The 24,611-nt window shown below is 46.0% G+C and overlaps 1 protein-coding gene and 1 long non-coding RNA gene across 3 annotated transcripts in view; one reads left to right on the forward strand and one right to left on the reverse strand.

Annotated features, from left to right (window-relative positions):
* The window catches only part of trappc11 (trafficking protein particle complex subunit 11), an 87,236-nt gene that overhangs the window by 57,224 nt on the left and 5,401 nt on the right, over nucleotides 1-24,611 (forward strand). For both annotated transcript variants that reach the window (XM_033018521.1, XM_033018522.1), the window contains 7 exons: nucleotides 1,788-1,907; nucleotides 4,434-4,499; nucleotides 9,247-9,403; nucleotides 12,907-13,018; nucleotides 17,948-18,039; nucleotides 20,058-20,191; nucleotides 21,222-21,389. In XM_033018521.1, the coding sequence (XP_032874412.1) occupies nucleotides 1,788-1,907; nucleotides 4,434-4,499; nucleotides 9,247-9,403; nucleotides 12,907-13,018; nucleotides 17,948-18,039; nucleotides 20,058-20,191; nucleotides 21,222-21,389 (849 nt within the window). The remainder of the gene's footprint in view (nucleotides 1-1,787; nucleotides 1,908-4,433; nucleotides 4,500-9,246; nucleotides 9,404-12,906; nucleotides 13,019-17,947; nucleotides 18,040-20,057; nucleotides 20,192-21,221; nucleotides 21,390-24,611) is intronic.
* On the reverse strand, nucleotides 295-16,587 carry LOC116971385. The gene is made up of 3 exons (XR_004411486.1): nucleotides 16,577-16,587; nucleotides 4,330-4,335; nucleotides 295-501 (listed from the first exon to the last, which is right to left on the reverse strand). It is a non-coding gene; the product is annotated as an uncharacterized LOC116971385 (long non-coding RNA).

The raw sequence follows: 24,611 nt of genomic DNA on the forward strand, positions 1-24,611 counted from the left end.
CTTTTTTAACGGCTAGAAATGATTTTTTGTTACTGCAAGATAAAACTGCCAAAGGCTGTTTGTTAAGTCAAGTCAAGAGAGTTTTATTGTCATGTGTCCCAGATAGAACATTGAAATTCTTGCTTGCTGCAGCACAACAGAATATGTAAACACAGTACTGAACAGGAGATAAATGTTCAGTGTGTCAGATATAGTGCAATAGACTGTTATTGTTCAGAGCTTGTTTGATGTCGTGTTTAATAGCCTGATGGTAGTGGGGAAGAAGCTGTTCTTGAACCTGGATGTTCCAGATTTCAAGCTCCTGTACCTTCTTCCCGATGGCAACGGAGAGGTGAGTGTGTGGCCAGGATGGTGTGGGTCTTTGATGATGCTGGCTGTCTTTTTGAGGAACAACTGTGATAGATCCTTCTGAAGGTGGGGAGGAGGTTGCATTGTTTAATAGAGTTAAGTGTGGATCAAAGTGAATGCTTGTCAATTTCAATGCCTCGTCAATTTCAATGCCTCCACAGTGTAACTAACAGCCTGTGATCTTGAAAAGACATTGCGCTATAACCAAAATCCATTTTAAAGAGGTCTGTAATAACAAGGGTTAACTGTAGATATGGAGAGAGCAGGATCAATTGTCCAAGTTTACAGAAAGCGTGCAGAGAAGATTTACAAGGATGGTCACAAAATGCTGAGTCTGGAGAACATGGATGGGGTTATGTTTTGGGTTGGGGCTATTTTTCAGACTGCAGCATTCCTCAGGTGTTCTCCAGGTACTCAGGGTTCCTCCAACATTCCAAAAATATGTATGTTGGTTTGTAGGTTAATTGGCTTTGTGAATTGTCCATAGAGTGTAGGATGCAGCTAGCGTGAATGGGTGATTGTTGGTCAGCATGGAATCGGAGGGCCGAAGGGCTTGTTTTCACGCTGCATCTCTGGACTCGGACTCTATTTCTTGGAGTGCAGAAAACAGAGGGATGATTTTTTCGAGGTGTATAAGATCATGAGGGGTAACCTTTTCCACAATAAGGGTGGGGGTGGATAAATGGAACAAGCTGCCAAGCGAGGTAGTTGGGGCAGGTATTATAACAACATCTAATAGAGGTGGACAGGTACATGAATGGGAAATGTTTCGAGGTCCGTGTTTCGAGGTGTATATTTCGAAGTTTATGGGCGAAACACTCAGGTGGATGGGGCATCGTGGTCCTAATTTGGCAAGTTCATTTTTAAGTCTTGCTATTGAGGGAGTGCAGCATAGGTTTACAAGGTTCATTCCCGGGATGGCGGGACTGTCATATGCTGAGAGAATGGAGCGGCTGGGCTTGTACACTCTGGAGTTTAGAAGGATGAGAAGGGATCTTATTGAAACGTATATGATTATTAAGGGTTTGGACACGGTAGAGGCAGGAAACATGTTCCCAATGTTGGGGGAGTCCAGAACTAGGGGCCACAGTTTAAGAATAAGGGGTAAGCCATTTAGAATGGAGATGAGGAAACACTTTTTCAGACAGAGTTGTGAGTGTGGAATCTTCTGCCTCAGAGGGCGGTGGAGGCAGGTTCTCTGGATACTTTCAAGAGAGAGCTAGATAGGGCTTTTAAAGATAGTGGAGTCAGGGGATATGGGGAGAAGGCAAGAACGGGGTACTGATTGGGGATGATCAGACATGATCACATTGAATGGCGGTGCTGGCACGAAGGGCCGAATGGCCTACTCCTGCACCTATTGTCTATTGTCTAAGTAAAATGCTAACGTTGGATGATGTTTAATAACGCTCATAACTTATTGTTTAAATCATGCATAGGTGGAGAAGCCTATTTACATCAGGTGCGCGCAGGTTGGAACGCGAGTTTTCTTGGTTCACGTCTCTTATGTTGTTACTACCGTCGTTGAAGGCAAAGAAATCATTTGCAAATGTCACAAGGTAGGTGGTTTCTCTTTTAAACCGTGAAACTGTGGCTGCATCAGCTTTTCTCCTTTGCCATGTTAATCTATTCTAAATATACTAGCAGAAATAAACATGCTCTGATCTTGAGCATAATCAATACCACCCCGGTCACTCCCTCTTCTCCCCTCTCCCATCGGGCAAGAGGTACAGAAGTGTGAAAATGCACACCTCCAGATTCAGGGACAGTTTCTTCCCGGCTGTTATCAAACAACTGAACCATCCTACAACCAACTAGTGAGCAGTCTTGACCTACCATCTACCTCATTGGAGACCCTCGGGCTATCTTTAATCGGACTTTACAAGACTTTACCTTGCACTAAGCATTATTCCTTGTATCTGTACACTGTGGACGGCTCGATTGTAATCATGTATAGTCTTTCTGCTGACTGGATAACATGCAACAAAAAAGCTTTTCACTGTACCTCGGTACACGTGACAATAAACTAAACATTAGATGCAATAGCACTACAGGTTGAGTTCTTCCTGTACATTATTTATCTATAAATTAACGCTACTTTAACGGCTTATTGCTGTCCTCGAGTCACCATGCACAAATTGTCAGCCTCAACTTCCTGAAAAAAATACTGATGACTATTCATTGAAAATATTTTGCCATGTTAATCTCTTATCTTTATTGTAACTAAGTGAAAGGTCAATTTGTTTCAAATATGCTGTCAGAATGCCACTGATCTTGAGTCATGCCACATGGGTTTAAGCCTTGGACCATAGCTTGTGTTCTTCCCATGCAATATTTATCCCTAAAATAACATTACTAAAACGACGTATTGCTGTTCGTGGGGCTCAGTGCACAAGAATCATAGTTATACAGCATGGAAACAGTCCCTTCGGTCCTTCTTGCCCATGATGACCAAGATGCCCCATCTGCACTAGTCTTGTATTTTGCCCATATCCCTCTAAAACATTTCTATTCATGTAGTTGACCAAAAGCCTTTTAAATGTTGTCATAGACCAGCATCTGGCAGCTTGTTCCAGATACCCATCACCCTCTGTGTGAAAAAGTTACCCCATCAGGTATCTATTAAATCTTTCTCCTTTCCCGTTTCACCTTTGACCTATGTCCTCTGCTTCTTGATTCCCCGACCCTAGATAAAAGATACCTTATCTATTCCCCTCTTAATCTTATGCACGCTATATGACTCTATTTCCTCTATAAGATCGCCCTTGAGCCTCTTGCGCTTCAAGGAATAAAACTAGCCTAGAGTAAAACCAATCTCTCCCTATAGCACAGGCCCTCGACGACCTCATTGGAAGCAAATTCTTTGAAGTTGTGAATGGACCCATTAAATTCTTTGTTTATATCCTGTGGACGTGGAGAGGATGTTTCCACTAGTGGGAGAGTCTACAACGAGAGGTCACAGCCTCAGAATTAAAGGATGTTCCTTTAGGAAGGAGAGGAGGAGGAATTTCTTAGTCAGATGGTGGTGAATCTATGGAATTCATTGCCACAGAAGGCTGTGGCCAAGTCAGTGGATATTTCTAAGGCAAGACAGTTAGATTCTTGATTAGTACGGGTGCCAGGGGTTATGGGGAGAACGCAGGAGAATGGGGTTAGGAGAGAGAGATAGATCAGCCATGATTGAATGGCGGAGTAAACTTGATGAGCCGAATAGCCTAATTCTGCTCCTGTGATTTATGAACTTATGAAAAATTCTGCTGTGGGTTAATAAAGGCAATTCGTACACACACAAAACTAATTTATAGTCTTGCAGTGAAAAAGCTGTTTAGATTAAACCACGTAGTTTAATGGACATTTAAACAGGTATACGGATAGGACAGGTAGACATCTGCAGTTGTTTCTTAAACAACGCATAGGGCAGAGATGACACGTGCTTGAATCTGAGAGGGACATGGGCCAAATGTAGGCAGGTGGGACAAGTATAGATGTTGGTTGATGTGGGCAGGTTGGGCCAAAGATCCTATAGCAAGCAAGATAGATCACTCGACGAAAAAGGTGTAGTACGGTCATGGGCAGATTCATGGGTAATTTTCGGCCCCATTTCCGTAACCGTCTTCCGTCTCCGCACCAAAGATCTCATAGGATACTAGCGCGGAGACGGAAGCCGGTTACGGAAACATCCTCGTAAAAATAAAAGTTAGTTGGGAAAAATCTTCTCATCTTCAGAATTTTAATTTATTAACACAAACTGTTCCCCCGCAACGTTGATTACACTGCGAGTCGGGTCGGGTTACAGAAATGGATGAAAAAAAGGCCCACGTTCCGCTTCATTGCGTACTACACGTCAGCCCATTGCATTTAGAAGGAGTGGTCTATCGTGATCTGCCATTGGATCTTTGGGTTGGGCTGAAGGGCCTGTTTCCACGCTGCATGACTATGACTCTTTGAAAGACTTGGCACAAACTTGATGGGCTGAATGACCTTCCCCTCCCCCCCCAATTTCATAAATTGTACGATTTTAGGTCTAAGTTTCGAAACTGGTGACGGCGTTGAAATCCTAAAAAAAAAATCTCTCTACCTTTCAGGACGAGACCATCACCATTGAAACAGTTGTCCCATTCGACGTCACTGCAAAGTTTGTTTCCACAAAAGTAAGTTGCCACAATAAGTTCTCATACCATCTGAAGATCGGAAACATCGCCTGTCCATTCACTCCGCAGATGCTGCCTGACCCGCTGCGTCCCTCCAGCACTTTGTGCCTTGCTCAAGATTCAAGCGTCTGTCGTCTCTTCTTTCCTGCCCTGTTCAGCAATCTTTACTTTACGTCACGATATGTGTAAAAATAACTGCATCATTTGTAAATATTTGTTCATCTACAGTTATGCAACTGATGGCCGTGTGACTATAATTAGGTATGTTGCAAAGCCTACCTGAAGCGTCGTTGAAGATCTGCTGCTGAGGCTGTGCGCGATTTTGGCGCCGTTTAGAGGGGGCGGGTTTAAAACGCGATTTTCTCTAAGCTGTTCCAATCGAAAATGTTCAGCCTAGTTAATTATTAACGAAAAATCGCTGGAAGACCCCGTCGCAAAAGCTATTATTAGGTTTAAAGGCCTTGAATAATAGTTATAGTAGTTTAAAAATCAATCTTTAAACCCGCGACCGTCAGCGACCGCAGGGTCTCATAAAGAAAATAGCAGAAGGTATGCTGTATATTTTTACATTCAAAAGGGCTTCTAAAGATCCCTTTATACAAAGTTTAATATTGCGAGTAGCTCAATTTGGGCCCATTATATCGCGCAGTATTTTTCTGGGCATTTGAGGCACAAATCTACCGCAATGTGAACGTTCTAAACCAGCGCGTTCCACAGGGACCCACTGGAAAGCTGATTTAAATGGGCATTTATTTACAGCAATTGAACACTGAATTCCTTCCATTTGGCCTATAAATTAATGTAAATGAGATTTAAAAATCATGTTTTATTGTGAATTATTTGTGAATATTATTTGGACATTTAGGCTATTTAAAAATGTTAATCATTTATTAAGAAATAGATAGATGTTTAGATCTAGTAATTGAAGTCTGAAATTAGCTACAATTAGGTAACTAACTAATTATATGCTTTAATTTCAGGTCATCCAAGTAAGATTATTTTATATTTGTTTCAGAATGCTTCAATCTATGATAACTGAAAATTTCATTCAGTTCTCTTAATTTTTAAGAAAGTTATGGGCTTTTGACTGTTCACGATCACAACTTTTTTGTTATGTCCATAGAAAATCAATAGGGAACAAGATGCTCATTTCCGAGTATGAAAATGGCCATAACTTTTTAAATACTTGAGATATGAAAGTGAATTAGATGTCAAATTAAACTTATTTTTATGCTTTATCTGATGGGATAAATTACAGACTTGATTTTTAAAATCTCAAAATTTTGTAACATTGCTACTATAATGGGCGGCCTGGTGGTGCAGCAGTAGAGTTGCTGCCTCGCAGCTCCATAAGTTCATAAGCTGATTTATTGTCACATACACCAATTGGTGTAGTGAAATTCACTGGCCAGGTCAGTCATACAATTTAAAAAAGCAACAGACTCAAAAACACATTTTAACATAAACATCCATCACAGTGACTCCTGCACATTACTCACTGTGATGGAAGGTGAAAATAAAGTTCAAGTCCCTTCCCTTGTTCTTCTTTGGTTGAGGGCCACGAGCCCCCCGTTAACGGGACGATCTTGAGGCCCGTAGCCGGCGGTTTTCGGGCCCTCCGCGTCGAGGCGATCCGCTCCCGCATCGGGGGGATGTCAGCTCCCCCGCGCCGGGCGATCAAACCTCACGTCGGGGCTGGACGAACCTTCTGCGACGTTGGAGCTCCCGACTCGGCCTCTCCCGAGACTGCGAGCCCTTGATGGTAAGTCCGCAGGCCGCGGTGGGAGCGATCCCAGGCAAGGGATACGCTCCGATGTTAAGTCCGCGCCCCACGGTGGGGCTCACAACAGTCCTAGGCGGCTTCCAGCTCCAGCGATGGTAGGCCGCAGAGCCCGGAGAATGTGACCCGAAACTTGATCACCTCTCCGGGAAGGTAAGAACCTCAAAAAAAAGTTTCCCCCGACCCCCCCCAAAACACATAAAACAAACAGAAGAACATTATTATCTAAATGGTGGCCGACTAGGAAAAGGGGAGATGCAGCGAGACCTGGGTGTCATGGTACACCAGTCATTGAAAGTGGGCATGCAGGTGCAGCAGGCAGTGAAGAAAGTGAATGGTATGTTAGCTTTCATAGCAAAAGGATTTGAGTATAGGAGCAGGGAGGTTCTACTGCAGTTGTACAGGGTCTTGGTGAGACCACACCTGGAGTATTGCGTACAGTTTTGGTCTCCAAATCTGAGGAAGGACATTATTGCCATAGAGGGAGTGCAGAGAAGGTTCACCAGACTGATTCCTGGGATGTCAGGACTGTCTTATGAAGAAAGACTGGATAGACTTGGTTTACACTCTCTAGAATTTAGGAGATTGAGAGGGGATCTTATAGAAACTTACAAAATTCTTAAGGGGTTGGACAGGCTAGATGCAGGAAGATTGCTCCCGATGTTGGGGAAGTCCAGGACAAGGGGTCACAGCTTAAGGATAAGGGGGAAATCCTTTAAAACCGAGATGAGAAGAACTTTTTTCACACAGAGAGTGGTGAATCTCTGGAACTCCCTGCCACAGAGGGTAGTCGAGGCCAGTTCATTGGCTATATTTAAGAGGGAGTTAGATGTGGCCCTTGTGGCTAAGGGGATCAGAGGGTATGGAGAGAAGGCAGGTACGGGATACTGAGTTGGATGATCAGCCATGATCATATTGAATGGCGGTGCAGGCTCGAAGGGCCGAATGGCCTACTCCTGCACCTAATTTCTATGTTTTTATGTTTCTAAAACAAACTTTAAACAAATGCTAAAAATAACAAAAAGGATGAAAAAACGAACAGACTGCCGGCAAGGCTGCCATCTCCCTCCTCCGGCGCCCCCCCAGAGACCTGGGTTAGATCCTGAGTACAAAGACCGTCAGCAGGGAGTTTGCACGTTCTCCCTGTGACCACATGGGTTTTCTCCGGGTGCTCCAGTTTCCTCCCACATGCCAAAGATGAACAGGTTTGTAGGTGAATTAGCTTCTGTAAGTTGTCCCTAGTCCATAGGTTCGAGGGAGTGTATGGGTGATCGCTGGCCAGCGTGGACTCGGTGGGTCAACGGGCCTGTTTTCATGCTGTATCTCTAAACTAAAGAACATCATATATCATTACAGGAAAGTGTGATCATCTAAATACAGCATTAAAATAAAGAACTCTGCATTCTCATTTCCTTAATTTAATGCATCTACTTATTGCTCTATCAGTGTTGAACCCTCTCCAGATTTCTGGATACAGAAGTAGTAAGTGTATGGATAATTCAACTTATTAAAATATGTGTAAAAACAGAAAATTCTGCATAAACCTGATCTCAGATTCTGCAGCAAAAATGGAACGCGACCTCGTCGGGACTTCCGCGGCCGATCGGCGGGTCGAACTTGCCCCTTTCAGCCGGGGCTCTGGAACTCCGGCCCGGCCAGAGCCGGCAGATCCGTTCCCATAGCTGACTTCCACGGGCCAATTCCATCTCAATTGTCTCCTGCGTTTGGCCGATGTCCTTCTAAACAATAGACAATAGACAGTAGGTGCGGGAGTAGGCCATTCGACCCTTCGAGCCAGCACCGCCATTTGATGTGATCATGGCTGATCATCCCCAATCAGTACCCCGTTCCTGCCTTCTCATGTCCCCTGACTCCGCTATCTTTAAGAGCCCTATCTAACTCCCTCTTGAAAGTATCCAGAGAACCGGCCTCCACCGCCCGTCAGAGAATTCCACAGACTCACAACTCTCTGTGAGAAAAAGCGTTTCCTCGTCTCCATTCTAAATGGCTTACCCCTTATTCTTAAACTGTGGCCCCTGGTTCTGAACTCCCCCAACATCAAGAACATGTTTCCTGCCTCCAGCGTGTCCAAACCCTTAATAATCTTATATGTTTCAATCAGATAGCCTCTCATCCTTCAAAACTCATGAGTATACTAGCCCAGCCGCTCCATTCTCTCAGCATATGACAGTCCTATCCATGTACCTGTCTAAATGTTTCTTAAACATTGTGATAGTACCTGCGTCAACTATCTCCTCCAGCTGCTCGTTCCATACACCCACCAACCTCTGTGTGAAACCGTTACCCCTCGGGTTCCTAATTGTTTCTTCCCTTCACCTAAACCTATGTCCTCTGGTTCTTGATTCCCCTACTGTGCATCTACCCGATCTATTCCTGCCATGATCTTATACACCTCCATAAGATCACCTCTCATCCTCTTGCGCTCCCAGCCTGCGCAACCTCTCCCTATAGCTCAGGCCCTTGACTCCTGGCCACAGCCTTGTAGATCTTCTCCGCCCATCTTTGAAGAAGACTGGGTGATTCTCATAATTGGCTCCTCACTTTTAAACTTCTACTCCTCTGTACCTTGTGGACGGCTCGATTGTAATCATGTATTGACTTTCCTTTGACTGGTTAGCACGCAACAAAAGCTTTTCACTGTACCTCGGTACACGTGACAATAAACTAAGCAGGATATCAACTGGATATCTGTGACCACACTGCACAAAGTGATAAGGATTTTTGAGGCAGAGGTAGATAGATTCTTGATTAGTGCGGGTGTCAGGGGTCGTGGGGAGAAGGCAGGAGAATGGGGTTAGGAGGGAGAGATAGATCGGCCATGATTGAATGTCGGAGTAGACTTGATGGGCCGAATGGCTTAATTCTGCTCCTATCACTTGCGACCTATGACGTTATGATATTTTTCAGCATACAATTAGCATGTGGCTCTTTCTCCTTGTCTTGCAGTTTGAAAACATGGACCGGGTGTTTGCAGACATCCCCTTCCTGCTGATGATGGACATCCTGAGTGCCTCTCCGTGGGCACTCACCATTGACACCAGTAGACTGGAGCTGGCCCCTTCTATGACTTCGGTGGACCAGATGGAATCGCAGTTGGCACAAGGTACAAGTCAGGGGGCGTGCGGAGGAGACTCAAGTTCATGTCAAAGGAGCAGAATTAGGCCATTTGGCCCATTGAGTCTACTCTGCCATTCAGTCATAGCTGATTTACCTTCTCTTTCAACCCCATTCTCCTCATAACCTTCGATACTCTTTGACAGGATGTTTCCACTAGTGGGAGAGTCTAGGACCAGAGGTCATAGCCTCAGAATTGAAGGATGTTCCTTCAGGAAGGAGATGAGGAGGAATTTCTTTAATCAGAAGGTGGTGAATAGACAATAGGTGCAGGAGGAGGCCATTTGGCCCTTCGAGCCAGCACCGCCATTCAATGTGATCACGGCTGATCATCCCCAATCAGTACCCCGTTCCTGCCTTCTCCCCATATCCCCTGTGTAGATGAACTCCAGACACGCTATGTGATCCAAAATCATCTTTAATCAGCACTTAAACTTTAACAGCATGAAGGATGGTTAGATGTCAGAACATGCCAACTGCTGCTCGAACTGCCAGAAGCAAGTGTTAATATAAACGTTATAGCAGGGTGTGGTTAATGATGCTAACTATGTGTGATTGGTTAACATGCATAGTCAATCTACACCCTGACTCCGCTATTTTTAAGAGCCCTATCTAGCTCTCTCTTGAAAGCATCCAGAGAACATGACTCCACCGCCCTCTGAAATTCATTGCCACAGAAGGCTGTGGAAGCCAAGTCAATGCTCAAAGGCCGAATGGCTCGAAGGGACGAATGGCCTACTCCTGCACGTATTGTCTATTGTCAATGGTAGGCAAAAATGCTGAAGAAACTCAGCGGTTGAGGCAGCATCTATGGAGCGAAGGAAATAGGCATTGTTTCGGGTCGAGACCCTTCTTCAGACTGATCTGAGTGAGGGTGGCGGGGGGAGAAAGGAAGAGGTGGAGACAGTGGGCTGAGGGAGAGCTGAGAAGGGAAGGAGAAAGCAGGGACTACCTGAAATTGGGGAAGTCAATGTTCATACCGCTGGGGTGTAAACTGCCCAAGCGAAATATGAGGTGCTGCTCCTCCAATTTACGGTGGTGCTCACCCTGGCCATGGAGGAGGCCCAGGACAGAAAGGTCGGATTCGGAATGGGAGGGGGAGTTGAAATGCTGAGCCACCGGTAGATCAGGTAGGTTGATGTGAGCGGAGGTCTATTGTCAATGGATATGTTTAAGGCAGAGAGATAGATTCTTGATTGGTATGGGTGTCAGGGGTTATGGGGAGAAGGCAGGAGAATGGGGTTGAGAGGGAGAGATAGATCAGCCATGATTGAATGGCAGAGTAGACTTGTTGAGCCGAATGGCCTAATTCTACTCCTATCACTTACGATCATGAACTAGTCAAGTACCTGCTATCCTTATGCAACCAAGTGAACCCACAGTTGTACATTTAGACCTGTCACAGCAACAAATTCACAATGAACACAAGACCAAAGTGAATGTCATATGTCAACCCAGTCAACCCTGGGATGATTTTGAGATCTCATAGAAACATAGAAAATAGGTGCAGGAGTAGGTCATTCGGCCCTTCGAGCCCATTCAATATGATCATGGCTGATCATCCAACTCAGTATCCTGTACCTGCCTTCTCTCCATACCCCCTGATCCCTTTAGCCACAAGGGCAACATCTAACTCCCTCTTAAATATAGCCAATGAACTGGCCTCAACTACCTTCTGTGGCAGAGAATTCCACTGATTTACCACTCTCTGTGTGAAAAATGTTTTTCTCATCTCGGTCCTAAAAGACTTCCCCCTTATCCTTAAACTGTGACCCCCTTGTTCTGGACTTCCCCAACATCGGGAACAATCTTCCTGCATCGAGCCTGCCCAACCCCGTAAGAATTTTGTAAGTTTCTATAAGATCCCCCCTCAATCTTCTAAATTCTAGCGAGTACAAGCCGAGTCTATCCAGTCTTTCTTCATATGAAAGTCCTGCCATCCCAGGAATCAGTCTGGTGAACCTGCTCTGTACTCCCTCTATGGCAAGACAGGTTAATATCTCGGTTAACATTGACATTAACATTGGTTGGTGGTTGTGAACCGAGGGATTCGCAAGCCACATGTACCAGAGCTTAGTACAGAGTCGTACAGCCCAACTCATCCATGCTCACCGAGACACCCCATCTAAGCTCGTCTCGTCTACCTGGGTTTGGCCCATAGGCCCCTGATCCGTTCTATCCATGTACCTGTCTTTTAAATGTTGTTATTATACCTACCTTGAAACATATAAGATTCTTAAGGGCTTACACACACTAGAGGCAGGAAACATGTTCCCGATGTTGGAGTCCAGAACCACAGTTGAAAAATAAGGAGTAAGCCATTTAGAACGGAGACGAGGAAACACTTTTTCTCACAGAGAGTGGTGAGTCTGTGGAATTCTCTGCCTCAGAGTGCGGTGGAGGCAGGTTCTCTGGATGCTTTCAAGAGAGAAATAGATAGGGCTCTCAAAAATAGCGGAGTCAGGGGATATGGGGAGAAGGGATCAACGGGGTACTGATTGGGGATGATCAGCCATGATCACATTGAATGGCGGTGCTGGCTCGAAGGGCCAAATGGCTTGCTCTTGCACCTATTGTCTTTTGAATCTATTGAGTACCTCAATCACTTACCTACACTTTAACTCCCCCACCCATTCCCAACACTTTAACTCCCACTCCCACTCCCATTCCCACATTGGTCTTTCAGTCCTGGGCCTCCTCCACTGTCAGAGTGAGATCCAAAGCAAATTGGCGGAACAGCACCTCATGTTTCACTTGGGCAGCTTGCACCCCAGCGGCATGAATTTTGACTCCTCTGCTTCAAGTAACCCTTGCATTCCCTTGCTCTCTCTCAGTCCCTCACCCGTCCCAGTTCTCCGACCAGTCTCTGACTCCTGATTAAATTTTATCTTTGTATGCTTCGTTGTCAGCTTCCCCTTGCTAACAATGATCAATTCTACACTTTCCTTGAGCTTTGTCCCCTTTGATGTCTCCTTTTTCACACCTTACCTTTCCATCTCCCCCGACTTTCACTCTGAAGAAGGGTTTCGACCCGAAACGTCACCCATTCCTTCTATCAAGAGATGCTGCCTGCCCTGCTGAGTTACTCCAGCATTTTGTGTCTACCTCCTCTGGCAATTCAATGTAGAAACAAGGAACTGTAGCTGCTGGTTTAGGAAAAGCAAAGAGCTGGAGTAACTCAGTCACCTATCCACGTTCTCCAGAGATGCTGCCTGACCCGCTGAGTTACCCCAGCACTGCTTCCTCCTCAGGCAGCTCCTTTTGTGTTTTGCTCGCGATTCCAGCGTTTGCAGTTTCTTGCATGTCTATCCATGGAGTCCATTTGTTAAGAAAGGATTGCTGAGAAAGAACTGGCAACTATTACTTCTGCCCAGACAATGACAAAGAACAGAGAGTCAATTATTCAAGTGGTGAATGGAAAGATTTACAACGTAGTCGTGATTTCATGCTTTGATGTATTACTTGCCATTTAAAACAAAACTCTTTGTGCAGTGGTTTTACAGACGGGCGAGAGTGCCAGTGAGTGCTTCTGTCTGCAGTGCCCGCCAGCACCAGTTAATCAGAGCGGGGTCGCTTCAGGTCGTTATATCATCTCCTGGAAAAGGTAAAGTGCGCCAGAGAACTTGGTTCAATCTTGACCTCGGCTGCTGTCTGTACGGTGTTTGCACGTTCGCACTTTGCCCAACACCTCCGCTCGGTTCGCAATAACCAACCTGATCTTCCGGTGGCTCAACACTTCAACTCCCCTCCCATTCCGAATCCGACCTTCCTGTCCTGGGCCTCCTGCATGGCCAGAGTGAGTCCCACGGCAAATTGGAGGAGCAGCACCTCGTATTTCACTTGGGTAGTTTATATAGAAACATAGAAAATAGGTGCAGGAGTAGGCCATTCGGCCCTTTGAGCCTGCACCGCCATTCAATATGATCATGGCTGATCATCCAACTCAGTATCCTGTACCTGCCTTCTCTCCATACCCCCTGATCCCTTTAGCCACAAGGGCCACATCTAACTTCCTCTTAAATATAGCCAATGAACTGGCCTCAACTACCTTCTGTGGCAGAGAATTCCAGAGATTCACCACTGTGTGAAAAATGTTTTCCTCATCTCGGACCTAGAAGATTTCCCCCTTATCCTTAAACTGTGACCCCTTGTTCTGGACTTCCCCAACTTCGGGAACAATCTTCCTGCATCTAGCCTGTCCAACCCCTTAAGAATTTTGTATGTTTCTATAAGATCCCCCCTCAATCTTCTAAATTCTAGCGAGTACAAGCCGAGTCTATCCAGTCTTTCTTCATATGAAAGTCCTGACATCCCAGGAATCAGTCTGGTGAACCTTCTCTGTGCTCCCTCTATGGCAAGAATGTCTTTCCTCAGATTAGGAGACCAAAACTGTATGCAATACTCCAGGTGTGGTCTCACCAAGATCCTGTACAACTGCAGTAGAACCTCCCTGCTCCTATACTTAAATCCTTTTGCTATGAACGCTAACATACCATTCGCTTTCTTCACTGCCTGCTGCACCTGCATGCCTACTTTTAATGACTGGTGTACCATGACACCCAGGTCTCGTTGCATCTCCCCTTTTCCTAATCGGCCACCATTCAGATAATAGTCTACTTTCCTGTTTTTGCCACCAAAGTGGATAACCTCACATTTATCCACAGTATACTGCATCTGCCATGCATTTGCCCACTCACCCAGCCTATCCAAGTCACCTTGCAGCCTCCTAGCATCCTCCTCACAGCTAACACTGCCCCCCAGCTTCGTGTCATCCGCAAACTTGGAGATGTTGCATTCAATTCCCTGGTCCAAATCATTAATATATATTGTAAATAGCTGGGGTCCCAGCATTGAGCCTTGCGGTACTGCACTAGTCACTGCCTGCCATTGTGAAATGGACCAGTTTACTCCTACTCTTTGCTTCCTGTCTGCCAGCCAGTTCTCTATCCACATCAATACTGAACCCCCAATACCGTGTGCTTTAAGTTTGTATACTAATCTCTTATGTGGGACCTTGTCGAAAGCCTTCTGAAAGTCCAGATATAACACATCCACTGGTTCTCCCTTATCCACTCTACTAGTTACATCCTCGAAAAATTCTATAAGATTCGTCAGACATGATTTGCCTTTCATAAATCCATGCTGACTTTGTCCAATAATTTTACCACTTTTCAAATGTGCTGCTATCCCATCTTTAATAACTGATTCTAGCAGTTTCCCCACTACCGACGTTAGACTAACTGGTCTGTAATTCCCCGTTTTCTCTCTCCCTCCCTTTTTAAAAAGTGGGGTTACATTAGCTACCCTCCAATCCTCAGGAACTACTCCAGAATCTAAAGAGTTTTGAAAAATTATCACTAATGCATCCACTATTTCTGGGGCTATTTCCTTAAGTACTCTGGGATGCAGCCTATCTGGCCCTGGGGATTTATCGGCCTTTAATCCATTCAATTTACCTAACACCACTTCCCGGCTAACCTGGATTTCACTCAGTTCCTCCATCTCATTTGACCCCCGGTCCCCTGCTATTTCCGGCAGATTATTTATGTCTTCCTTAGTGAAGACAGAACCAAAGTAGTTATTCAATTGGTCTGCCATGTCCTTGTTCCCATGATCAATTCACCTGTTTCTGACTGCAAGGGACCTACATTTGTTTTAACTAGTCTTTTTCTCTTCACATATCTATAAAAACATTTGCAGTCAGTTTTTATGTTCCCTGCCAGTTTTCTTTCATAATCTATTTTCCCATTCCTAATTAAGCCCTTTGTCCTCCTCTGCTGGACTCTGAATTTCTCCCAGTCCTCTGGTAAGCTGCTTTCTCTGGCTAATTTGTATGCTTCACCCCAGAGGTATGAACATTGACTTCTCCGATTTCAGGTAGTCCTTGCTTTCTCCCTCTTTCCCCTCCCCTTTCCAGCTCTCCCACAGCTCACTGTCTCCGCCTCTTCCTTTCTGTTTCCCCCACCCCCACATCAGTCTGACGAAGGGTCTTGACCCGAAACGTCATCTATTCCGTCGCTCCATAGATGCTGCCTCACCAGCTGAGTTTCTCCAACATTTTTGTCTCCCTGTGACCATGTGGGTTTCCCCAGAATCGAACCCGGGTATCCGGCGCTGCGAGGCAGTATAAAATAATGAAAAATGTATATGATAATCTAATTATTGATACAGAATGATTTGGGTAGTTTTGTAAAAAATGTTGAGATTCTCTCTCCTGTCAATCACGCCATGAAAGCCACGCCCCTTCCGGAGGGACTATAAAACCCGGAAGTGTGGAGGTGCCTCAGTTCTCTGCAAGATGGGGGAGCTAGAGGTCGCGGCTCTCAGTCTGAGCTGTGAATAACACTGAGCACATGTCTACCAAACTGAGTGGTTTTACTGACCTGTGAGGGCCCTTAATGTGGTTTGAAAATGTAGTTTGAAAATGCAAAAGTTGCCTTTGGTTTGAAAATGCTCAAGTTGCCTTTGGTTGGTTTGAAAATGCTAAAGTTGCCTTTGGTTTGATTGAAAATGCAAAAGTTGCCTTGCCTTATTGAAAAGTGGTGTTGCCTTCTATATAATTAAAAGTCTATTCTTGACCATTACCTGTTTGTGCTGTATATTGATTTTAGGAAAATTGCTACCTCATACGGTTGTGATTTTTGGCCATCTTACTCAGAATCCCCCTCCGCTCATGAGATGCCGAGGATTTTTCCCATCGAAGAAAAATAAGAGTTATTAGTGTTTAAAAAATATTGAGATTCTTTCTCCTGTGAATCACGCCATGAAGGCCACGCCCCTTCCGGTGGGAGGGGGAGGGACTATAAAACCCGGAAGTTTGGGCGTGGCTCAGTCGCTGCAAGAGGGGGGAGGGAGAGGTCACAACTCTCTGACTTTGGTGGCCTTGCACCCTGCTTGAAGTGGTAGGACACTGCACTTGAATTTGGTGGCCTTGCACCCTGCTTGAGGTGTTATGACACTGCACTTGAATTTGGTGGCCTTGCACCCTGCTTGAAGTGGTATGACACTGCACTTGAATTTGGTGGCCCTGCACCCGGCTTGAAGTGGAATTTCAAGGAATAGCCGTGAATTAACTGCCAGCCCACCAGCCGTGAGTGAGTGAGCTGCCAGCACAACAGGCTTGAGTGACTGAGTCGCCAGCCCAAGAACCCATTTGGCCCACAATGTCAATACTAGCCCTCTGGAAACCAGTCCCGTCAGCCCACAACACCCATACTAGCGCTCCAGAAAGCCCCCTCCCCCCCCACTGGCCACCAATATTGGAATTGGTGGAGAGGTGGAATATTGCGTTGGGGAACCAGCCCTCCCCTATGAAGCTGGGACGCAACGGGTCCCACTTAGTCTTGTTTACAATATACATTAATGATTTAGAGGAAGGGATTAAGAATAACATTAGCAAATTTGCAGATGACTCAAAGCCGGGTGGCAGTGTGAGCTGTGAGGATGATGCTATGAGAATGCAGGGTGACTTGGACAGGTTGGGTGAGTGGGCAGATGCAGTTTAATGTGGATAAATGTGAGATTATCCACTTTGAGAGCAAAAACAGGAAGGCAGATTATTATTTAAATGGTGTCATGTTAGGAAAAGGGGAAGTACAACGGGATCTGGGATCCTTGTTCATCAGTCAATTAAAGTAAGCATGCAGGTACAGCAGGCAGTGAAGAAAGCAAATGGCATGTTGGTCTTCATAAGGAGATGTTGAATATAGGAGCAAACAGGTCCTTCTACAATTGTACAGGGCCCTAGTGAGTCCACACCTGGAGTATTGTGCGCAGTTTTGGTCTCCAAATTTGAGGAAGGACATTCTTGCTATTGAGGGAGTGCAGCGTAGGGTTCATGAGGTTAATTCCAAGGGATGGCGAGACTGTCATATGTTGATAGAATGGAGCGGCTGGGCTTGTATACACTGGAATTTAGAAGGATGAGGTTATCTTATTGAAACATATAAGATTATTAAGGGATTGGACACGCTGAATCTGTGTAAGAAGGCAGTGGAGGCCGGTTCTCTGGATACTTTCAAGAGAGAGTTAGATAGAACTCTTAAAGATAGCGGAGTCAGGGGATATGGGGAGAAGGCAGGAACGGGATACTGATTGTGGATGATCAGCCATGATCACATTAAATGGTGGTGCTGGCCTGAAGGGCCGATTGGCCTACTCCTGCAGCTATTGTATATTGTCTATTGGAACGTTCGGCCTAGGCCTCCGAGGGGCTGAGAACCGCAAAGTCGGCCTCGGGAGTCGGCTACGGGAACGGATCTGTCGGCTCAGGCCGGCCGGAGTTCCAGAGCCCTGGCAGCAGGGGGGCAAATTCCACCCGCAGATCGGCCGCGGAAGTCCCGATGAGGTCGAGCTCGGCCGCCTCACCCGGCCTAGGCACCACATTTTCGGGGGGATTCCAAGAGCGCACTCTCGTAAATTTGTCCGGAATTAGAGGAGGTGCCAGATCACTAGTTGCCGCAAAATCCTTGATAGACCTGTACCTGCTTTGCTAAACGATTACTAACATATCTTGGTTTGTTTTTTTATAAAGGACCTCTGCTGCAAAGAGTGTACCTGTTGTCAAGACGGTGATTACGTTGCCACACGTGATTGTGGAGGCAATTCCACTCTATGTTCATGCAGGTAAATTAATTGTGCATTTGTAGATAATAATGTGCCTTCAAGTTCAATGTAGAATGCAGTCGCACTCTTCAGAGATAGGCTCAGGGTGCCTCACAGAGCCAGAGACCCGAGTTCGATCCTGACTACAGGTGCTGTCAGTACGGAGTTTATACGTTCTCCCCGTGACTAAGCGGGTTTTCTCCGGGTGCTCCGGTTTCCTTCCACACTCCAAAGGCATACAGGTTTGTAGGCTAATTGGCTTCAGTAAAATTTTTAAAAATTGTCCCTTGTGTATAGGATAGTGCTAGTGTGCGGGGATCGCTGGTAGGCGTGGACTCGGTGGGCTGAAGGGCCTGTATCTCTAACCTAAAAAACTAAACCCACAAGAGGAAGTAACGCAGGAGGGGACAGAAAAGACAAATTGGATTTAGTTTAAATTAGAAATACAGAATGGAAACAGTTTATTATTATTATTATTTATTATTGTCACATGTACAGTGAAAAGCTATTTTATTGTGCGCTAACCAGTCAGCGAAAAAACTGTACATAATAACAATCGAGCCGTCCGCAGTGTACAGGTAAAGGGAGTAACATTTAGTGCAAGGTAAAGTCCGATTAAAGATAGTCCAAAGGCCTCCAATGAGGTACAGTAGATGGTAGGTCAGGACCACTCTCTAGTTGGTGATAAAATGGTACAGTAGCTTGATAACAGCTGGGAAGAAACTGTCCCAGAATCTGAAGTGTGTTGTCAAACCTCGACCTCTTGCCTGATGGGAGGGGAGAAGGGGGAGTCACCCCGGGGTGAGACTGGTCCTTGATTAAGCTGCTGGCCTTGCCGAGGTCCTTCTGCAGTTGTACAGAGCCCTAGTGAGACCACACCTGGCGTATTGTGTGCAGTTTTGGTCCCCTAATTTGAGGAAGGACATTCTTGCTATTGAGGGAGTGCAGCGTAGGTTTACAAGGCTAATTCCCGGGATAGCTGACTGTCGTATGCTGAGAGAATGGAGCAGCTGGGCTTGTACACTCTGGAGTTTAGAAGGATGAGAGGGTATCTTATTGAAACATATAAGATTGTTAAGGGTTTAGACACGCAAGAGGCAGGAAATGTGTTCCCGATGTTGGGGGAGTCCAGAACTAGGGGCCACAGTTTAAGAATAAGGAGTAAGCCATTTTGAACAGAGACGAGGAAACACATTTTCTCACAGAGAGTGGTGAGTCTGTGGAATTCTCTGCCTCAGAGGGTGGTGGAGGCGGGTTCTCTGGATGCTTTCAAAAGAGAGCTAGAGAGGGCTCTTAAAAATTGCGGAATCAGGGGATATAAGGAGAAGGCAGGAACGGGGTACTGATTGGGGATGATCAGCCATGATCACATTGAATGGCGGTGCTGGCTCGAAGGGCCGAATGACCTACTCCTGCACCTATTGTCTATTGTCACTATTCTGCCCAATTACTTTAACTTGTTATTGCAACGGGATCTGAAATCGGCCCCCGAGGAACACATTGCTCCAGGTAATACTACTATGTGAAGTCGTATAAATGCTTTGTGATTGTACTGAGGGTGGAGATGTGAAATGTGGTTTATTGATTTCCATGTCTCCACTCGGAATTGACTACAGATTTTACCAGAGTAACCGACGAATATTTTTATACATATATATGCATTGTATAGCTTTTAATGAAAATATGCTTTAAGGGCCTGTGCCACTTCCCGAGTTATTCCCGAAATCTCCCGAATTATTCACGAATTCCCCCGAGTTTTCCCCTTGATTTAAACTCGCAGAATATTCGTAATGAGTCCGTAGGAGTCCGTGGATATATTGTAGCGGTTCATTATACCAGCCGTAGGTACTCGGGACCATAGATGCTGCCACACCCTCTGAGTTTCTCCAGCACTTCTGTCTACCTACGGCTGGCATAACGAGCCGCTACGATGTATCTACGGATTCCTTCGGGAATAACTCGGGAAAGTGGGACAGGCCCTTTACTTTGTCAATGAATTTGAAAACCAGTTGCTAACTTTTCTTTTCTTTCTGTGAAAGATCTTCCTTCCTTCGGCAGGGTGCGAGAATCTTTGCCTGTCAAATACTGGTTGCAAAACAGGACCAAGTTAGTGCAAGACGTGGAGATTTTTGTGGAGCCCAATGATGCCTTTATGTTTTCTGGTCTTAAACAGGTACGATTAGTCGTTTAGTTCAGAGATAATGCTCGGAGACACTCTTTGGCCCACTGAGTGCGAATCGACCAGCAATCCCCGCACATTAATACCACCGTACTCTAGGGCAGGGGTGGGCAACCTTGTTCTGCAATAGGGGCCGGGACGCATGTCTGTGAGCGGATGACAGGCCACATCTATCACGTGTTCACATGCGTCCCGCCCCCATCCCGCCCCGGATGGCAGGCATCAAATCACGTGTTCACGGAAGGTAGACAAACATGCTGGAGAAACTCAGCGGGTGAGGCAGCCTCGTGCAATCCTTGCATGTCTCATTCGCTGAGTTGCTCCAGCATTTTTGTCCAACTTCGATTTTTCCAGCATCTGCAATTGTTACTTAAACCTGTTCACAGAAGGTGCGTGGCCGTGCCGGCGGCTTTGCGCAGGATGCGATACAGCCACATCTCGGCCACGCTCGGCGGGCCGGATGATTTCAGGTTACTGGGCCGCATTTGGCCCGGGGGCCGTAGGTTGTCGAGCCCTGGTCTGTTTTGTACGTCTTTGGAATATGGGAGAAAACCAGAGCACTCTTTGATTCCCCCTTCCCTCCAACTCTACGAGGCTACTCCATAAACACGTCATGTAGACAATAAACAATAGGTGCAGGAGTAGGCCATTCGGCCCTTCGAGCTAGCACCGCCATTCAATGTGATCATGGCTGATCATCCCCAATCAGTACCCCGTTCCTGCCTTCTCCCCATATCCCCTGACTTCACTATCTTTAAGAGCCCTATCTAGCTCTCTCTTGAAAGCATCCAGAGAACCTGCCTCCACCGCCCTCTGAGGCAGAGAATTCCACAGACTCACAACTCTGTGAGAAAAAGTGTTTCCTCGTCTCCGTTCTAAATGGCTTACTCCTTATTCTTAAACTGTGGCCCCTGGTTCTGGACTCCAATATCGAGAACATGTACTTTACTGTGTGGAGGAAAACATTTCCCCTCAGATTCGTTGTAACGCTGTTTGCATTTTGTTTTGGCTTCATCTTTCTTAGATCCGATTAAGAATTCTCCCAGACACGGAGCAGGAGTTACTGTACAACTTCTACCCCCTGATGGCCGGCTACCAACAGCTCCCGGGCCTCAACATCAGCATTCCCCGCTTCCCTGCCGTCTCTGGCCAGCTGCTGCGCAGGTTCCTTCCCACTCACATCTTTGTAAAGGTACGTCAACACCCAGCGCTGTCAAACTGCACCCCACGCTTCTTCTTCTTCTTCTTCTTAGGTCCCCCCCCGGTCGTGGCTGACCACGGGTGCCTCCAGGGTTGCAGGACACCTGTGCGTGGCTTTTGTTTAACGCGGGGAGACTGGTACACGGACAGCCACCTCCCTTCCCCCCCCCCCCCGGCCCTTGAAATTAGGCAACTTATTAGTCTATATAAGCAAGACTGCTCCTGGGGAGCGGCAGTGAGGAATGGCCTTGTGAGGGAAGTGCCCTGTGAGTAAAGTGTGAGTCTTTGGCTCGAGAGTCTTCGGCGAGGAAGCTGAGGGGAGGAGACTACGCAATACGCTTGAGAGGGAGAGACGAAAGAAGGCGATGTCAGGCAAGCTGATTCAGTGCGATGCTTGCAGTATGTGGGAGGTCAAGGACATCGCTGGTGCCTCTGGCTGCTACAAATGCGAGAAGTGCATCCAGGTGGAGCTCCTGAAGGACCATGTTGGGGAACTGGAGAAGCAAGTGGATGACCTCAGGTTCGTCCGAGAAACTGAGTCGTTCCTCGACAAGTCCTACAGTAAGATTGTTACACCTAAGGTACTGGAAGAGAGAAGGTGGGAGACAGTGAGAAAGGGAGGGAAGCATGGAATGCCAACGTCCCCGGGTGTTGTACCTCTTGTGAACAGGTTCACCCACTTAGAAGCTGTCGGGACAGAAGACGTTTTTACACTGAGCGGCGGACTGGCTTGCGATGCAAATAGGGCTGTTGAGCCAAAACCAAAAAGGCCTAAGTCAGGCAACGCCATTGTAGTGGGAGACTCCATTGTGAGAGGTACGGACAGGGGTTTCTGCGGCAACAGATGGGATTCGAGGAAGTTGGGCTGCCTTCCTGGTGCCAGGATCCAGGATGTCACGGACAGAGTGCAGAAAATCCTCAAGGGCGAAGGTGAACAGCCGGAAGTGGTAGTGCATGTCGGCACAAACGATGTCGGAAAGAAAGGAATGAATATTCTGCAGCGTGACTTTAGAGAGCTCGGAAAAATGCTGAAAAGCAGGACCTCCAGGGTTGTTATCTCCCGTTTGCTTCCAGTTCCTCATGCTGGCGAGAGCAGGAACAGAGAGATACGGGACCTGAACGTGTGGCTGAGGAACTGGTGCACAGGGCAGGGATTTAGATTCTTAGATCACTGGGATCTGTTTTGGGGTAAGGGGGAACTGTACAAAAGGGACGGACTGCATCTTAACAGGTGGGGGACCAGCATTCTGGCAGGCAGGTTTGCCACTGCTACACGGGTGGTTTTAAACTGAATAAGGGGGGTGGGGTGTCGAATGGGATAGTTGAGGATGGAGTTAAAGGGAAAGGGTTTCTTAAATGTGTGAGTGTAGAGACAGAGGGGTGTAAAATGAGGGTAGAAGCAATAGATAGCAAGGTGAAATGTGGCAGGCAGACAAATCCAGGGCAAAAATCAAAAAGGGCCACTTTTCAACATAATAGTATAAGGGGTAAGAGTGTTGTAAAAACAAGCCTGAAGGCTTTGTGTCTCAATGCAAGGAGCATTCGTAATAAGGTGGATGAGTTGAATGTGCAGATAGCTATTAATGACTATGATATAGTTTGGATCACGGAGACATGGCTCCAGGGTGACCAAGGCTGGGAGCTGAACATCCAGGGATATTCAATATTCAGGAGGGATAGACAGAAAGGGAAAGGAGGTGGGGTAGTGTTGCTGGTTAGAGAGCAGATTAACGCAATAGAAAGGAAGGACATTAGCTTGGAGGATGTGGAATCGGTATGGCTGCGAAACATTAAGGGGCAGAAAACTCTAGTGGAAGTTGTGTACAGGCCACCTAACAGTAGTAGTGGAGTTGGGGATGGCATCAAACAGGAAATTAGAAATGCGTGCAACAAAGGTAAAACAGTTATAATGGGTGACTGCAATCTACATATAGATTGGGTGAATCAAATTGGCAAGGGTGCTGAAGAAGAGGATTTCTTGGAATGTATGCGGGATAGTTTTCTAAACCAACATGTAGAGGAACCAACGAGAGAGCAGGCTATTCTAGATTGGGTATTGAGTAATGAGGAACGGTTAGTTAGCAGTCTTGTTGTACGTGCCCCCTTGGGCAAGAGTGACCATAATATGGTTGAGTTCTTCATTAGGATGGAGAGTGACATTGTCAATTCAGAAACAAGGGTCCTGTACTTAAAGAAAGGTAACTTTGAGGGTATGAGACGTGAATTGGCCAAGATAGACTGGCAATTGATTCTTAATGGGTTGACGGTGGATATGCAATGGAAGGCATTTAAAGACTACATGGATGAACTACAACAATTGTTCATCCCAGTTTGGCAAAAAAATAAATCAGGGAAGGTAGTGCATCCGTGGATAACAAGGGAAATCAGGGATAGTATCAAAACAAATGATGAAGCGTACAAATTAGCCAGAAAAAGCAGCCTACCAGAGGACTGGGAGAAATTCAGAGACCAGCAGAGGAGGACAAAGGGCTTAATTAGGAAAGGGGAAATAGATTATGAAAGAAAACTGGCAGGGAACATAAAAACTGACTGCAAAAGCTTTTATAGATATGTGAAGAGAAAAGGATTAGTTAAAACAAATGTAGGTCCCTTGCAGTCAGAAACAGGTGAATTGATCATGGGGAACAAGGACATGGCAGACCAATTGAATAACTACTTTGGTTCTGTCTTCACTAAGGAAGACATAAATAATCTGCCGGAAATAGCAGGGGACCGGGGGTCAAATGAGATGGAGGAACTGAGTGAAATCCAGGTTTGCCGGGAAGTTGTGTTCGGTAAATTGAATGGATTAAAGGCCGATAAATCCCCAGGGCCAGATAGGCTGCATCCCAGAGTACTTAAGGAAGTAGCCCCAGAAATAGTGGATGCATTAGTGATAATTTTTCAAAACTCTTTAGATTCTGGAGTAGTTCCTGAGGATTGGAGGGTAGCTAATGTAACCCCACTTTTTAAAAAGGATTGGAGAGAGAAACGGGGAATTACAGACCAGTTAGTCTAACGTCGGTAGTGGGGAAACTGCTAGAATCAGTTATTAAAGATGGGATAGCAGCACATTTGGAAAGTGGTGAAATCATTGGACAAAGTCAGCATGGATTTATGAAAGGTAAATCATGTCTGACGAATCTTATAGAATTTTTCGAGGATGTAACTAGTAGAGTGGATAAGGGAGAACCAGTGGATGTGTTATATCTGG

This window comes from Amblyraja radiata, chromosome 3 (assembly GCF_010909765.2).
Source record: "Amblyraja radiata isolate CabotCenter1 chromosome 3, sAmbRad1.1.pri, whole genome shotgun sequence".
In the NCBI taxonomy this organism is placed as follows: Eukaryota; Metazoa; Chordata; class Chondrichthyes; order Rajiformes; family Rajidae; genus Amblyraja; species Amblyraja radiata.